Source organism: Ranitomeya imitator, chromosome 1 (genome assembly GCF_032444005.1).
Source record: "Ranitomeya imitator isolate aRanImi1 chromosome 1, aRanImi1.pri, whole genome shotgun sequence".
NCBI classification, from domain to species: domain Eukaryota; kingdom Metazoa; phylum Chordata; class Amphibia; order Anura; family Dendrobatidae; genus Ranitomeya; species Ranitomeya imitator.
The window spans coordinates 315,769,578-315,784,423 of NC_091282.1; the positions used below are offsets into that span (position 1 = coordinate 315,769,578).

The 14,846-nt window shown below is 42.2% G+C and overlaps 1 protein-coding gene across 1 annotated transcript in view; it reads left to right on the top strand.

Annotated features, from left to right (window-relative positions):
• TTC28 (tetratricopeptide repeat domain 28) overlaps positions 1-14,846 on the top strand; it is a 667,947-nt gene that overhangs the window by 312,451 nt on the left and 340,650 nt on the right. Inside the window, exon 5 of the mRNA XM_069758682.1 lies at positions 2,245-2,752. Coding sequence (XP_069614783.1) covers positions 2,245-2,752 — 508 coding nt within the window. The remainder of the gene's footprint in view (positions 1-2,244; positions 2,753-14,846) is intronic.

A 14,846-nucleotide genomic window follows, 5' to 3' on the forward strand; every position in this document is an offset into this window, starting at 1 on the left:
TGGTCGCCCTTCTCTGCACCCATTCCAGTTCAGCTGTATTCTTATATACTGGAGCCCAAAGTTGAACCCAATATTCCGTAGCACTATCGATCAGAGTACAAAACGTTTGGGAAATGTCATATTGACATCGACATATTGGACAGATTCTTATAAAATTCCATTCAGTGATATCTGTTGGAGTAAAAATGTAGAATTTCACTGAAGCCATTGAGTCTGTACCATTATTTAAATACGATAAAAATGATGATGATATAGAACTCAACCTTCAAAAAGATATATCCATAAATATAAAAACAGGATAACATTATGTGATGTATGACAGAAAGTAGAAGAGGTTATTATGTAAGGTATAAATCACTCCGAGGTCCATCAGGAGGTGTCACAAAGGGCTTTATTTCATATGTTGAAAATATTATGTTGAACAATCATTTCTTTTTCGTTTCCTTGAGACATCTTCATTGCTTCTACATAAAATGCATAATTTCAACTACTTCAGTTTAATTTAAGTGTTTAATTTTTATTGTTAACCATGAAAAAGGCAAGATAAGCTCTTCACAGGGCCATGGATTAGGAGTATAATAAAACATGATTCTGGAAGAAATATTATACTTTTATTAATAATAATAATCAAGCTCAGGAGTGATCATCTTCTCCCTGCGAGCTTTCATAGGAGACATCTTCTCATTCTGAAATACATCTTTTTTATGGTCATTTCTGCAGTATCTTACAGATTAAATTCCTTACTGAACAGGCAAGTCATCCAATGTATTACTTTATATCCTAACATCAGGCAAACTGCAATTATAGGATGGCAGATATAATAGGTGAAATTTCCGCTGCATTGAGCAATGGGTTGCAGGTTTTTATATTTCATTTCTATTTTAAAGCATAAAATTATATTGTTTTTTTTCAAAGCTTAAATATAACAGGACAATTTTGTCATCTGCTAGAAAGGAATTGGATGTTTATTTTTCTTGGTTACTTGGTGAACTGTATCGAAAGAGTTATGTCCACACATTATTTTAGAATATTTTCTTGGGGACACTGGTACTTGGAACTATAAAGTTTGTGACTTACATTAAAAAGGTACTAACCCTTTATGTGTTTAAAAATGTCTTGTTTTTTTCAAAGTCAAGATCAAATAAAATAGGCATCACTATTAAAGGGAACCAGTCAGCAGGTTTTAAGATCCCAAACTAACGTCATCAATGTAAAGTTCTCATAGTGTTGTTCATCTGCATACCTTCTCTGTGACCTTCTCCCCAGTCTGAGATCTCACGCTAACGCTGTCATTCCCAGGGGCGACGCATGCGCAGATCAATTGTCTGGCTCTTGAACTTCATCAATACTTTACTGCATATTGTGACACTCCCGGAAATGATCAACCTGGTGTAGGATCTTGGACAGATCACAGAGAAGAGTGACCTAAAAATAAAGGTGTCTCACAGCACTCCAATATTGGACAATTACAAAGGGCACATAGACACAAAAAGGAAGCACTGTCAAAAAGTTCCAAGGAGTTCACTTGGAAAGAATTCAGTGAAATAAATAGACTGCATCCAAATGAGGTGAAAACAACGTCAAGGTAAGGTTCCATTAATTTTGCCATAGATGTGAAGTTTTGTCCAGCCATAGCTATTTTTAAGCATACTTGAAAAAGACCTATGTCTGGTCGAAACGTCACATCTATGGCAGAATAAATGGAACCTTGAAGTTTTTTTCACCTGATTTGGATGCTGTAACTTTCTTTTAGAGATGAGTGACCTGTCACTCACTGTCAGGAGGCCACAGTGGGGAAAGAAGAGAGATTGGAGAGCTGTAAGTGCAGAGCTAAGTCATCTGTGATTGTGGCTTATTTGCATGAAAATCCAATGAATTTTTATAAAACAGACCTATGGGCTTAAAAAAAAAAGGTATGGATGTCATCAACATTATAGGGACTTTTCATTGATATTTGTTTGGAGGCTAAAAACATGCTGACAAGTTCCCTTTAATATTAATAAAAATATGTCAAATATTTTTTTCTTCCTTTTTAAAGTGGTCATATGAAATTGGAAAGAAGATTCTGCCTTTTTTCCTCCGGAAACAGCATTCTTTTTCATGGGCTGCTATTACAGATCAACTCAGTTGATTTGAATGGGAATGAGCTGCAATACTGGTCATGGCCTATGAACAACAGTTTATCCCTTTTGAAAGGTATATAAGCAAATAATGTTACTTAGATTTGATCTTTTATTTTCACAGGCGGCTTCATCTGCCTTAAGCAGCTTGGGTCATGTCTACACTGCAATTGGCGACTACCCTAATGCACTGGCAAGCCACAAGCAATGCGTTCTCCTGGCTAAGCAATCCAAAGATGAACTGTCTGAAGCACGAGAACTGGGGAACATGGGCGCTGTCTACATCGCAATGGGGGACTTTGAAAATGCAGTTCATTGCCATGAACAACATTTAAAGATTGCAAAGGACCTTGGCAACAAAAGAGAAGAGGCACGGGCATATAGTAACCTTGGCAGTGCCTTTCACTACAGGAGAAACTTTGACAAGGCAATGTCCTACCACAACCATGTTCTGGAGCTTGCGCAGGAATTATCTGAGAAGTCCATTGAGATGCGTGCCTATGCCGGCCTGGGTCATGCTGCGCGCTGCATGCAGGATTTGGAGAGGGCTAAACAGTATCATGAGCAGCAACTCTCCATAGCTGAAAGTCTTAAGGACCGTGCAGCAGAGGGTAGAGCTTCTTCCAACTTAGGTAAGTGTAATTACTTGCAATGTATCTTTTTATCTCTTAGTATTCATCTAAAACAATTCTCAAGGTTTAAATGTTTTGTAATTGTAGGGCATATAATTGAGTTACAATCAGAATAATCAGACTTGTGTGCTATCGTTAGATTGACTTGTTCTTGTACAGATTTTGGCTTTCTCCTTTATACTTCGCTAACCATTTCCATTTGGAAATTGAGTGGATGGGGACAACAAACACTTACTGACCAGTTGGTAACGAGCTGCAGAGAATTTTATACAAATGATCATTGCGTTCGTATAGCTGATGTGAGATCACTGAGAGGTATAGGAAGGTGACAGCATTCAGTGTTTGGTATAGAAGTACCTATACACAATAAATGAATGTTGGCACAATTCGCTGGTCGCTGGTGTGTGAAAATGTGTCATAAAAATAGCTGTTGACTGAAATACTGCTTGGTCTTCAGCAATTTAAAGTTTATGGCCACCTAAAGAAATAGTAGGTGAATAATCGTATGATGGGTCTGGTGTGCGCAGAAGAAAAATTACTGAGGTTACAAAAGGATCCAGAGATCCAGTTTTTCAAAAGTGTTAAGATTCTGGGGCTTAAGAGAAATACACAAGAAGAAGAAGAACACAAGGCTTGTGGTAGTAAGTGGCCATGGTTTTAAATCCCCTGTTTGTCATTTTAATGGATACAGATTAAAGAATTATTGACTTTTATTTAACTTGGATGTGCCGTCTCTTCTGTCTTCCCCTTGGTAAATGGCCATGGGTCAAGGTCAAGGTTTGTTAGACTGGTGACTTGTACAGGAAAACAGCTGCAACAGTGCATCAAATGGCTGAACTGGAATCAGGACCACAAAGGATTTCATCCTGTCTTCCTACAGTACAAAGCTGGATAATAAAAGGTATAGAAATGCTAAAATGTCCCTCAAAGTTACAAGTAGATGGTCACCACTAATATACATAGTCACTGATATATCTATTCCCATTACATCACAGGAGTAAAGAAAACCTCTGTAGAGAGACTAGGCGTCTCTTTCCAGTTTCACCCATACTACCTTGTAAATATGCCCCAAAATCTGCAATTCTAGCACTGTGGTCATCTTTTTCTCAAAACTCTTGGGTGCTGAAAGACTGATGGCATGTCACTAATGCACAGCTTTATCAGACAGATGTACGGCTGTGCTGGTCATGAAAGGTTTTAAGCTTTGTCAACTACTTACTGCGATATCTGATACTAGGCAACTGCCATGAAGACTAGTTAAGTAGACAGTATATCTGGGGGGGCACACCTGGCAGCCAGGGGACCACATGGGTCCCACAACTCTATTCTCTGCGGCCCCCAACCATCTGGTCACAGACCACAGACATGCTTTACTGATGACTGCTCACATATATTGCTCATGTCAGAGAGAGGGGGAGTGGTGCGTAAATATTAGCAGGGATGGTAAGTATTTTTTGCACACGGTTTGGCCATCTTTTTTTTCCCATATATACACAGAATAAGACTTTCCCTCTTTTGTGGAGTGCCATGCAGTGGTCAGATGTGGTAGCCATACTTGATTGCTCTTCATTATAGTTTTATCTAGTTTTACTTACATTAAAGGGATTGACCAGAACTAAGATATTGATGACCTATTCTTCGGGTAGGTCATCAATATCACATTGATGGGCGTTCAACACCCGGCACCCTCAGCAGGTGTTTGCAGCTCCCATGATGGCCGGTAGTAGACCATGTGTAGTTCGGGGACAACACAGCACTGTACACTGTGTATTGCCTATTCTTGGGTACTGCAGCTCAGCTCCAAAGGATATGTTAGCAGTATGTAACTCTTGGATAACCCTTGTAGTAACAATGAGAGCTGCGTTTATGAATTCTTCCTTCTTACAGAACATACAGGAGAGAAAGTGACATCTCATTTTTCCCATTGAAGTTCTGGAATCATATCTCCATGGCATTTACTATGCATATGTCATAAATATCTTAGATGGTAATATCCCCATTAGTCTGATTGCAACCTTTGGGATAAGTTCAGTGTGACAATGTGGCCCTCAGGCCAGAAGAGGCTATACATCCCTGCAATGTATGCTATTGAAGAGGGACAAATACAAGAAAAACATGTTGACACTATGTCGGCACAACTGTAACGTGACCCTTTGGTGCTGAGAGGCTACAGGACCATGGTCCTAGTGTAGGACTGGAGGACACTTTCAGGAACAATGTATGTGCTAGTCACCAAGAGCTAGGGAACGCTTCCTCCAAACCATTCCAACGGTCTTCACAGATTCTGCATTTATTGACTTTTTCTGAGTCATACCGACTCTCTCAGCACGGAAAGAACATATTGCTGACGCTATGCAATTCACAGGTTTCATTATAATATTTGCACAACTGGATGAGTCTCGAATATCTAATTTTCACCATCTATTTTTTTATGCATGGGCTTAGCAAACGTTATAAATGAGACTCCTATTAAATTGAATTCAAGTGTGCTACATATTATTTGGTTCCGCCACATGCTATTGATCAAATAATGCTGTGGTATTCATGAAATTTAATAATAAACGTGTCTAGGAATATTAGTAGCGCACAGATATTTTTTATTAACATCAGTCCTTGCTTCTCTGTTAGACCAAGACTGTTTGGCTGCCGATAATTCCAGTGAGGTTTGGAAGAACTGTGTATTTTTGTATCTGTGTGTGTCTGTCTGTTCTATAATGTGGGTGAATGAATATCCCACATTCTAACATACTTTTGTAAAATGTTTTTTTTTTTTTTTCATTAAATTCATATTTTTATGCATTTATTTGATTAAAGCATTGGTTACAATATGTCCTTTCTGACGCTTGTGGGGGAGGCTATTGTTAGCAGCAATTTAAAGAGGTTTTCCCCGTTGATCTGCAGAACAAGGGGGCAGTAAAACTTGGCAGATCAAGTTCTTCTTCTTAAATGTAATCTCACTAGGTTTTTGCCTAGTTGCAGTGATGCATCATTTTTTGGGCTACTTGCTGTAGTTTTTATGATCTCCTGCTGATTTTATCACCAGAGGACTAATAACCTGCTGCCATTTAGTCCTCCATATTCATGAGCACCATATAACCCGCTCCCACTTCTGATTGGCAGCTGTCTGCCTATGCACAGTGTACACAGAAAGCTGCCAATCAATGATGGGGGCGGGGTTTTACAGAGCTCAGCGTACACAGATCTGCAGCAGGTAATGCAGTGATTTTATCAAAACTGCAGCACCCAGTAAATGATACATTGCAGGAATCAGGGTCTCTGCCCATACGTCATGCTTCTCTCACATGGGGAAGCAAAAACCTGGTGACAGATTCCCTTTATGATTGACAATTAAGTATTGGAATAAACCCACCAAAACTAGTGCATGAAGTAATTCGTGATTTTTGGTGTTTTTCTTTCTCTGCGTTCAGCTATTAGTTTGGTCAGTGTTGATCCTGTAAATAATGTAATACAAACCTACGCCTTTAATATTTAAACAGAAACTTATGGCCGCCCACTGACTGACCAGAGAGGCTCTTGTAGAGAGCAATCAAGGCTAATTCAAAGGACATTATTAAGGCGGAGCTGTCAAATCCTTGATTTTAATGAAAGTAGCCACTTCAGTTAAATTGTCTTATAATGGAAGAAAATATTAAGGAACTTACTGCATATTCTTCAAATCCAGTGCCGTGCCAGAAATGGTAATTATTATTTTGATGATGCGGTCACCACCATGCATATTTATGAGCTCAGCTCTTCTTCTGTCAACCTATGTTTGTATGAGAGGGCCTAACGAGTGTAATAACATGAGCCATCGCAGAACACATTCAGGAAGGATCAGACGGATCATTTTCAGTCTTAAACTGTAAGTTACCAAGTTAGCAATAATAAAGAAAAGAAAAAACGACAATCACAAGCCTGTTATGACCTGGTGGTCAGGACAATAATGGACCTGGTGGTTAAGAGCACACGGAAAGACCTGATAGTTACTGATAATTAAGGACGAGCTCTGGGACGTGGGAACTCTGCTGACCGCAATCCCTAATCCTATCACACACACTAGAAATAGCCGTGGATTGCTCCTAACGCTCCCTATGCAACTCGGCACAGCCTAAGGAACTAGCTAGCCCTGAAGATAGAAAAATAAAGCCTACCTTGCCTCAGAGAAATTCCTCAAAGGAAAAGGCAGCCCCCCACATATAATGACTGTGAGCAAAGATGAAAATACAAACACAGAGATGAAATAGATTTAGCAAAGCGAGGCCCGACTTACTGAACAGACTGAGGATAGGAAAGGTTGCTTTGCAGTCAGCACAAAAACCTACAAAAAGACCACGCAGAGGGCGCAAAAAGACCCTCCGCACCGACTCACGGTGCGGAGGCGCTCCCTCTGCGTCCCAGAGCTTCCAGCAAGCAAGACAACAATAAAAATAGCAAGCTGGACAGAAAAATAGCAAACCACAGAAAAACAAGCAGGAACTTAGCTTCTGCTGGGAAGACAGGTCACAAGAACGATCCAGGAGTGAACTAGACCAATACTGGAACATTGACAGGTGGCATGGAGCAAAGATCTAAGTGGAGTTAAATAGGGCAGCCAGCTAACGAATTAACCTCGTCACCTGTGGAAGGAAACTCAGAAACACCCACCAGAGGAAGTCCATGGATAGAACCAGCCGAAGTACCATTCATGACCACAGGAGGGAGCCCGACAACAGAATTCACAACAGTACCCCCCCTTGAAGAGGGGTCACCGAACCCTCACCAGAGCCCCCAGGCCGACCAGGATGAGCCAAATGAAAGGCACGAACCAGATCGGCAGCATGAACATCAGAGGCAAAAACCCAGGAATTATCTTCCTGACCATAACCCTTCCACTTGACCAGGTACTGGAGTTTCCGTCTCGAAATACGAGAATCCAAAATCTTCTCCACCACATACTCCAACTCCCCCTCAACCAACACCGGGGCAGGAGGATCAACGGATGGAACCACAGACACCACGTATCTCCGCAATAACAACCTATGGAACACATTATGGATGGCAAAAGAAGCAGGAAGGGCCAAACGAAATGACACAGGATTGATAACCTCAGAAATCTTATACGGACCAATGAAATGAAGCTTAAACTTAGGAGAGGAAACCTTCATAGGAACATAACGAGACGACAACCAAACCAAATCCCCAACACGAAGTCGGGGACCCACACAGTGCCGGCGGTTAGCGAAACGTTGAGCCTTCTCCTGGGACAATGTCAAATTGTCCACCACATGAGTACAAATCTGCTGCAACCTATCCACCACAGTATCTACCCCAGGACAGTCCGAAGACTCAACCTGCCCTGAAGAGAAACGAGGATGGAAACCAGAATTGCAGAAAAACGGCAAAACCAAAGTAGCCGAGCTGGCCCGATTATTAAGGGCGAACTCAGCCAACGGCAAAAAGGACACCCAATCATCCTGATCAGCAGAAACAAAGCATCTCAGATACGTTTCCAAAGTCTGATTAGTTCGTTCGGTTTGGCCATTTGTCTGAGGATGGAAAGCCGAGGAAAAAGACAAATCAATGCCCATCCTAGCACAAAAGGATCGCCAAAACCTCGAAACAAACTGGGAACATCTGTCAGAAACGATGTTCTCTGGGATACCATGTAAACGAACCACATGCTGGAAAAATAATGGCACCAAATCAGAGGAGGAAGGCAATTTAGACAAAGGTACCAAATGGACCATCTTAGAAAAGCGATCACAAACCACCCAAATGACCGACATCTTTTGAGAGACGGGGAGATCCGAAATAAAATCCATAGAAAAATGCGTCCAAGGCCTCTTCGGGACCGGCAAGGGCAAAAGCAACCCACTGGCATGAGAACAGCAGGGCTTAGCCCGAGCACAAGTCCCACAGGACTGCACAAAAGAACGCACATCCCGTGACAAAGACTGCCACCAAAAGGATCTAGCCACCAAATCTCTGGTACCAAAGATTCCAGGATGCCCAGCCAACACTCAACAATGAATCTCAGAGATAACTCTACTAGTCCATCTATCAGGGACAAACAGTTTCTCCGCTGGGCAACGGTCAGGTCTATCAGCCTGAAATTTTTGCAGCACCCGCCGCAAATCAGGGGAGATGGCAGACAAAATTACCCCCTCTTTGAGAATACCCGCCGGCTCAGGAACACCCGGAGAGTCAGGCACAAAACTCCTTGACAGGGCATCAGCCTTCACATTCTTAGAGCCCGGAAGGTACGAAACCACAAAATCAAAACGGGAGAAAAATAATGACCATCGAGCCTGTCTCAGATTCAACCGTTTGGCAGACTCAAGATAAGTCAAATTCTTGTGATCTGTCAAGACCACCACGCGATGCTCGGCTCCTTCCAGCCAATGACGCCACTCCTCGAATGCCCACTTCATGGCCAACAATTCACGATTACCAACATCATAGTTACGCTCAGCAGGCGAAAACTTTCTAGAAAAGAAAGCACATGGCTTCATCACCGAGCCATCAGAACTTCTTTGCGACAAAACAGCCCCTGCTCCAATCTCAGAAGCATCAACCTCAACCTGAAATGGGAGCAAAATATCTGGCTGGCACAACACAGGGGCAGAAGAAAAATGACGCTTCAACTCCTGAAAAGCCTCTACAGCTGCAGAAGACCAATTGACCACATCAGCACCCTTCTTGGTCAAATCAGTCAACGGTTTAGCAACACTAGAAAAATTAGCGATGAAGCGCCGATAAAAATTAGCAAAGCCCAGGAACTTTTGCAGGCTCTTCACAAATGTCGGCTGAGTCCATTCGTAAATGGCCTGGACTTTAACAGGGTCCATCTCGATAGTAGAAGGGGAAAAAATGAACCCCAAAAATGAAACCTTCTGAACTCCAAAGAGACACTTTGACCCCTTCACAAACAAGGAATTCGCACGAAGGACCTGGAACACCATTCTGACCTGCTTCACATGAGACTCCCAATCATCCGAAAAGACCAAAATACACAATCAGGAATTTATCCAGGTACTCTCGGAAGATGTCATGCATAAAGGACTGAAATACCGATGGAGCATTGGAAAGCCCGAATGGCATAACCAGGTACTCAAAATGGCCCTCGGGCGTATTAAATGCTGTTTTCCATTCATCGCCTTGTTTAATACGCACAAGATTATATGCCCCTCAAAGATCTATCTTGGTGAACCAACTAGCCCCTTTAATACGAGCAAACAAATCCGACAGCAACGGCAAAGGATACTGAAATTTGACTGTAATTTTATTAAGAAGGTGGTAATCAATACAAGGTCTCAAAGAACCATCCTTCTTGGCCACAAAAAAGAACCCTGCTCCTAACGGTGATGACGACGGGCGATTATGGCCTTTCTCCAAAGATTCCTTTATATAACTCCGCATAGCGGCGTGTTCTGGCACAGATAAATTGAACAATCGACCCTTAGGAAACTTACTACCAGGAATCAAATTAATTGCACAATTGCAATCCCTATGAGGAGGTAGGGCACTGGCTTTGGGCTCATCAAATACATCCCGATAATCCGACAAAAACTCTGGAACTTCAGAAGGAGTGGAAGACGAAATAGACAAAAATGGAACATCACCATGTACCCCCTGGCAACCCCAGCTGGACACAGACATAGATTTCCAGTCCAATATTGGATTATGAACCTGTAGCCATGGCAACCCCAAAACGACCACATCATGCAGATTATGCAACACCAGAAAGCGGATATCCTCCTGATGTGCAGGAGCCATGCACATGGTCAATTGGGTCCAGTACTGAGGCTTATTCTTGGCCAAAGGTGTAGCATCAATTCCTCTCAATGGAATAGGATACTGCAAGGGCTCCAAGAAAAAACCACAGCGCCTAGCATACTCCAAGTCCATCAAATTCAGGGCAGCGCCTGAATCCACAAATGCCATAACAGAATAGGATGACAAAGGGCAAATCAGAGTAACGGACAATAGAAATTTAGACTGTACCGTACCAATGGTGGCAGACCTAGCGAACCGCTTAGTGCGCTTAGGACAATCGGAGATAGCATGAGTGGAATCACCACAGTAAAAACACAGCCCATTCCGACGTCTGTGTTCTTGCCGTTCAGCTCTGGTCAAAGTCCTATCACATTGCATAGGCTCAGGCCCATGCTCAGATAGTACCGCCAAATGGTGCACAGCTTTACGCTCACGCAAGCGTCGATCGATCTGAATGGCCAAAGACATAGACTCATTCAGACCAGCAGGCATGAGAAATCCCACCAAGACATCCTTAAGGGCTTCAGAGAGACCCTTTCTGAAAATTGCTGCCAGGGCACATTCATTCCACTGAGTGAGCACAGACCACTTTCTAAACTTCTGACAATATATCTCCGCTTCATCCTGACCCTGACACAGAGCCAGCAAGATTTTCTCTGCCTGATCCACTGAATTAGGTTCGTCATAAAGCAATCCAAGCGCCAGGAAAAACGCATCAACATCACGCAATGCCGGATCTACTGGTCCAAGGGAAAATGCCCAGTCTTGAGGGTCACCACGTAACAAAGAAATAATGATCTTTACTTGTTGAACAGAGTCACCTGAGGAGCGAGGTTTCAAGGCAAGAAACAATTTACAATTATTTTTGAAATTCAAGAACTTAGATCTATCACCAAAAAACAAATCAGGAATTGGAATCCTAGGCTCTGACATCGGATTCTGAACCACAAAATCTTGAATGTTTTGTACCCTTATAGTGAGATTATCCATCCAAGAGGACAGACCTTGAATGTCCATGTCTACACCTGTGTCCTGAACCACCCAGAGGTAAAGGGGAAAAGAGAGACAAAACACACTGCAAAGAAAAAAAAATGGTCTCAGAACTTCTCTTATCCCTCTATTGAGATGCATTAGTACTTTGTGCCACCTGTACTGTTATGACCTGGTGGTCAGGACAATAATGGACCTGGTGGTTAAGAGCACACGGAAAGACCTGATAGTTACTGATAATTAAGGATGAGCTCTGGGACGTGGGAACTCTGCTGACCGCAATCCCTAATCCTATCACACACACTAGAAATAGCCGTGGATTGCTCCTAACGCTCCCTATGCAACTCGGCACAGCCTAAGGAACTAGCTAGCCCTGAAGATAGAAAAATAAAGCCTACCTTGCCTCAGAGAAATTCCCCAAAGGAAAAGGCAGCCCCCCACATATAATGACTGTGAGCAAAGATGAAAATACAAACACAGAGATGAAATAGATTTAGCAAAGCGAGGCCCGACTTACTGAACAGACTGAGGATAGGAAAGGTTGCTTTGCGGTCAGCACAAAAACCTACAAAAAGACCACGCAGAGGGCGCAAAAAGACCCTCCGCACCGACTCACGGTGCGGAGGCGCTCCCTCTGCGTCCCAGAGCTTCCAGCAAGCAAGACAACAATAAAAATAGCAAGCTGGACAGAAAAATAGCAAACCACAGAAAAACAAGCAGGAACTTAGCTTCTGCTGGGAAGACAGGTCACAAGAACGATCCAGGAGTGAACTAGACCAATACTGGAACATTGACAGGTGGCATGGAGCAAAGATCTAAGTGGAGTTAAATAGGGCAGCCAGCTAACGAATTAACCTCGTCACCTGTGGAAGGAAACTCAGAAACACCCACCAGAGGAAGTCCATGGATAGAACCAGCCGAAGTACCATTCATGACCACAGGAGGGAGCCCGACAACAGAATTCACAACACAAGCCCCAGGTAATTGTCAAAATACAAAAAAAATATTATTAGAAAATACAGGGTAAGAAGGGAAGGGGAGAGCATACACACATGTGGGGAAAACAGGGACACACAAGACAGGAGTGTGGGCATGTTAGTGTTCAATATAGCACACAGTGAATGATGATTATACGTACGGTAGATTAAACTTCTAAACAAAGCCCAACTCTGTGGTAATGCAAAAACAAGTAGTTATCAAGACATATAATCATAGCTATGTATATACAAAAGGTGAAAGTAAGCTTTTGCATTACCTAATAATGAAACCAGATGGATGCAGGGGCTCCTGAATTAATGTGCATGCGCCTTGTCGCGCGTTTCAGACCAGCCTTCGCCAGGGGATGGATATAGATAAGTGGAGGGGATAAGTTTTAAAAGAGGACCCACACCAATAAGGTTGTGGCAATAAGTCTATGCCAACAAGCATATGACTCTGACTTAGACATCCAAGAGCTGCTCTTATGGTCACTCTTGTAGACAATGAAGACAATGAACAGCTGATGCTCCATTCAAATCTTCTTGGAGGTGATTTTGCAGCCGGGGGAGAATGGGAGACATCTTACCTGTTCTGGAGAAGAGGGTTACCAGCAGTGGGGAAACAGGGAAGCCATCAAGGTGGAAACTATCGGCTCAATCGGTACTTACACTTGGAGGCTACTGAAAGTCAAGTATTTTTAACGGCAATAGCTGTCCTATTTAAAATGAATACTGCTTCTATGCCAGGACACCCAGCACTACAAACATCAGCAGGTTAATTCTGAGACTGGCACTAAGGGACATTATAATGGGCAAGGCAGCCGGGAGCCAGAGACAGCACACTGCCTTCCCGCAGAGACCTGATTCACAAGCAGAGATGTATGCTGTGTTATAGGGTGCTTTTACCCTTCAGTGCCTATGTGCTGCATGCACCTCTTTGACCTCTGCCAAGTTGGTGTACATCAGTACTCCTTATATACTGCAGTCAGCTGCGCTACTTATAGATACACCTTGAACCTGACTGGTAGTTTTAGGTGTAATAGGTGGCCACCTAAGCCGTAACTTGACTATAGATGGTCCTGACAGTAAATAAATTCCAGATCAAAATGGAAAATCCCACTCTGTGTTAAGGCGCACTCCTAAAACTGCTCCCCTTTTAAACTTTGAGTGCCCCTATAAAATTGGCATTGACATGAAGACAGTGTGAAGGATGATGCTACAGCAGACTACTTGCCTAACAGGTTATTTGTAGTGCACTAAAAGAAATTCTGCTGAGATGCCGCAGACACATTTTTTTTTTACAGTGTCTGTAATTGGGAGTTTCATTTAGTTTTAAGCTAAAAGCGTTTTTATTGATCAAAAAGCAAATTCTTTCATCATCTTACTCACTTGGGTATACAACCTGCACGAAATATGAATAATGAATAAAGGAGATTCATTCTCCAGTTAATGACCCCGGTAGCACCTTAGCTGTTTTCATCTGGCAGACTGAGCTGTGCGCACTGGAAAAGGATATTACAATTTGTGTTACCGTTTCATGTCTTCAGTAGATCAATCCCTGTTCTCTAGGGTCACAGCCAGGCCATGTTTTAGTTAAATAAACCCTTCAAATGGCTGCAAAGAGAAAATAGCGGTGAGACAATCGTGGTCAATAGGAAAAATCCTCAAATGTTTGCCGGTCATTGGGTGCTTACATTGAAAATCTTTATTAACTTATATTTTCAATTAAATATCAGTAATAATAAAGTGTATCGAGTAGATTACTCATCATTAAAGATCAAGCGTATACTGTATGTTGTGGTGGTCTACATGTTAAAGGGAATCGGCAGTAGGGTCAGTGCTCGTAAGCCGTCTATATGGGCATGTAGGTCTTAGAAAGTTGAATAAAATTATATCTGTGATCCGATGTAATATTCCAGAGAAATCTATGTTTTTCTTATATGTAAATGACCTGTTAAGATCGGGGAATTAGGATTTTTTGGATGAAAATATAATTTAAAAAAAATTTCAATGTGAGCTCCCAATAACCGGCAATTATTTGGGGGAAGAACGCAATGTAAAGACGTAAACAAAACTGTACGGTCCATGTTCTATCACATGCCATATTGTGAAGATAGTCCTGATTATTATTATTATTATTTATTCCATGGCGCTTTACATGTGAGGAGGGGTATACATAATAAAAACAAGTACAATAATCTTGAACAATACAAGTCACAACTGGTACAGGAGGAGTGAGGACCCTGCCCGCGAGGGCTCACCCCTAGATGACTTTTTAGTGATGATCAGTTTTTTGGGCACTGACTATATGGTGCAAGACATTAGACGATAGCTTCAGACCATGGCAGAATATCATCCCAATATGGGCTACA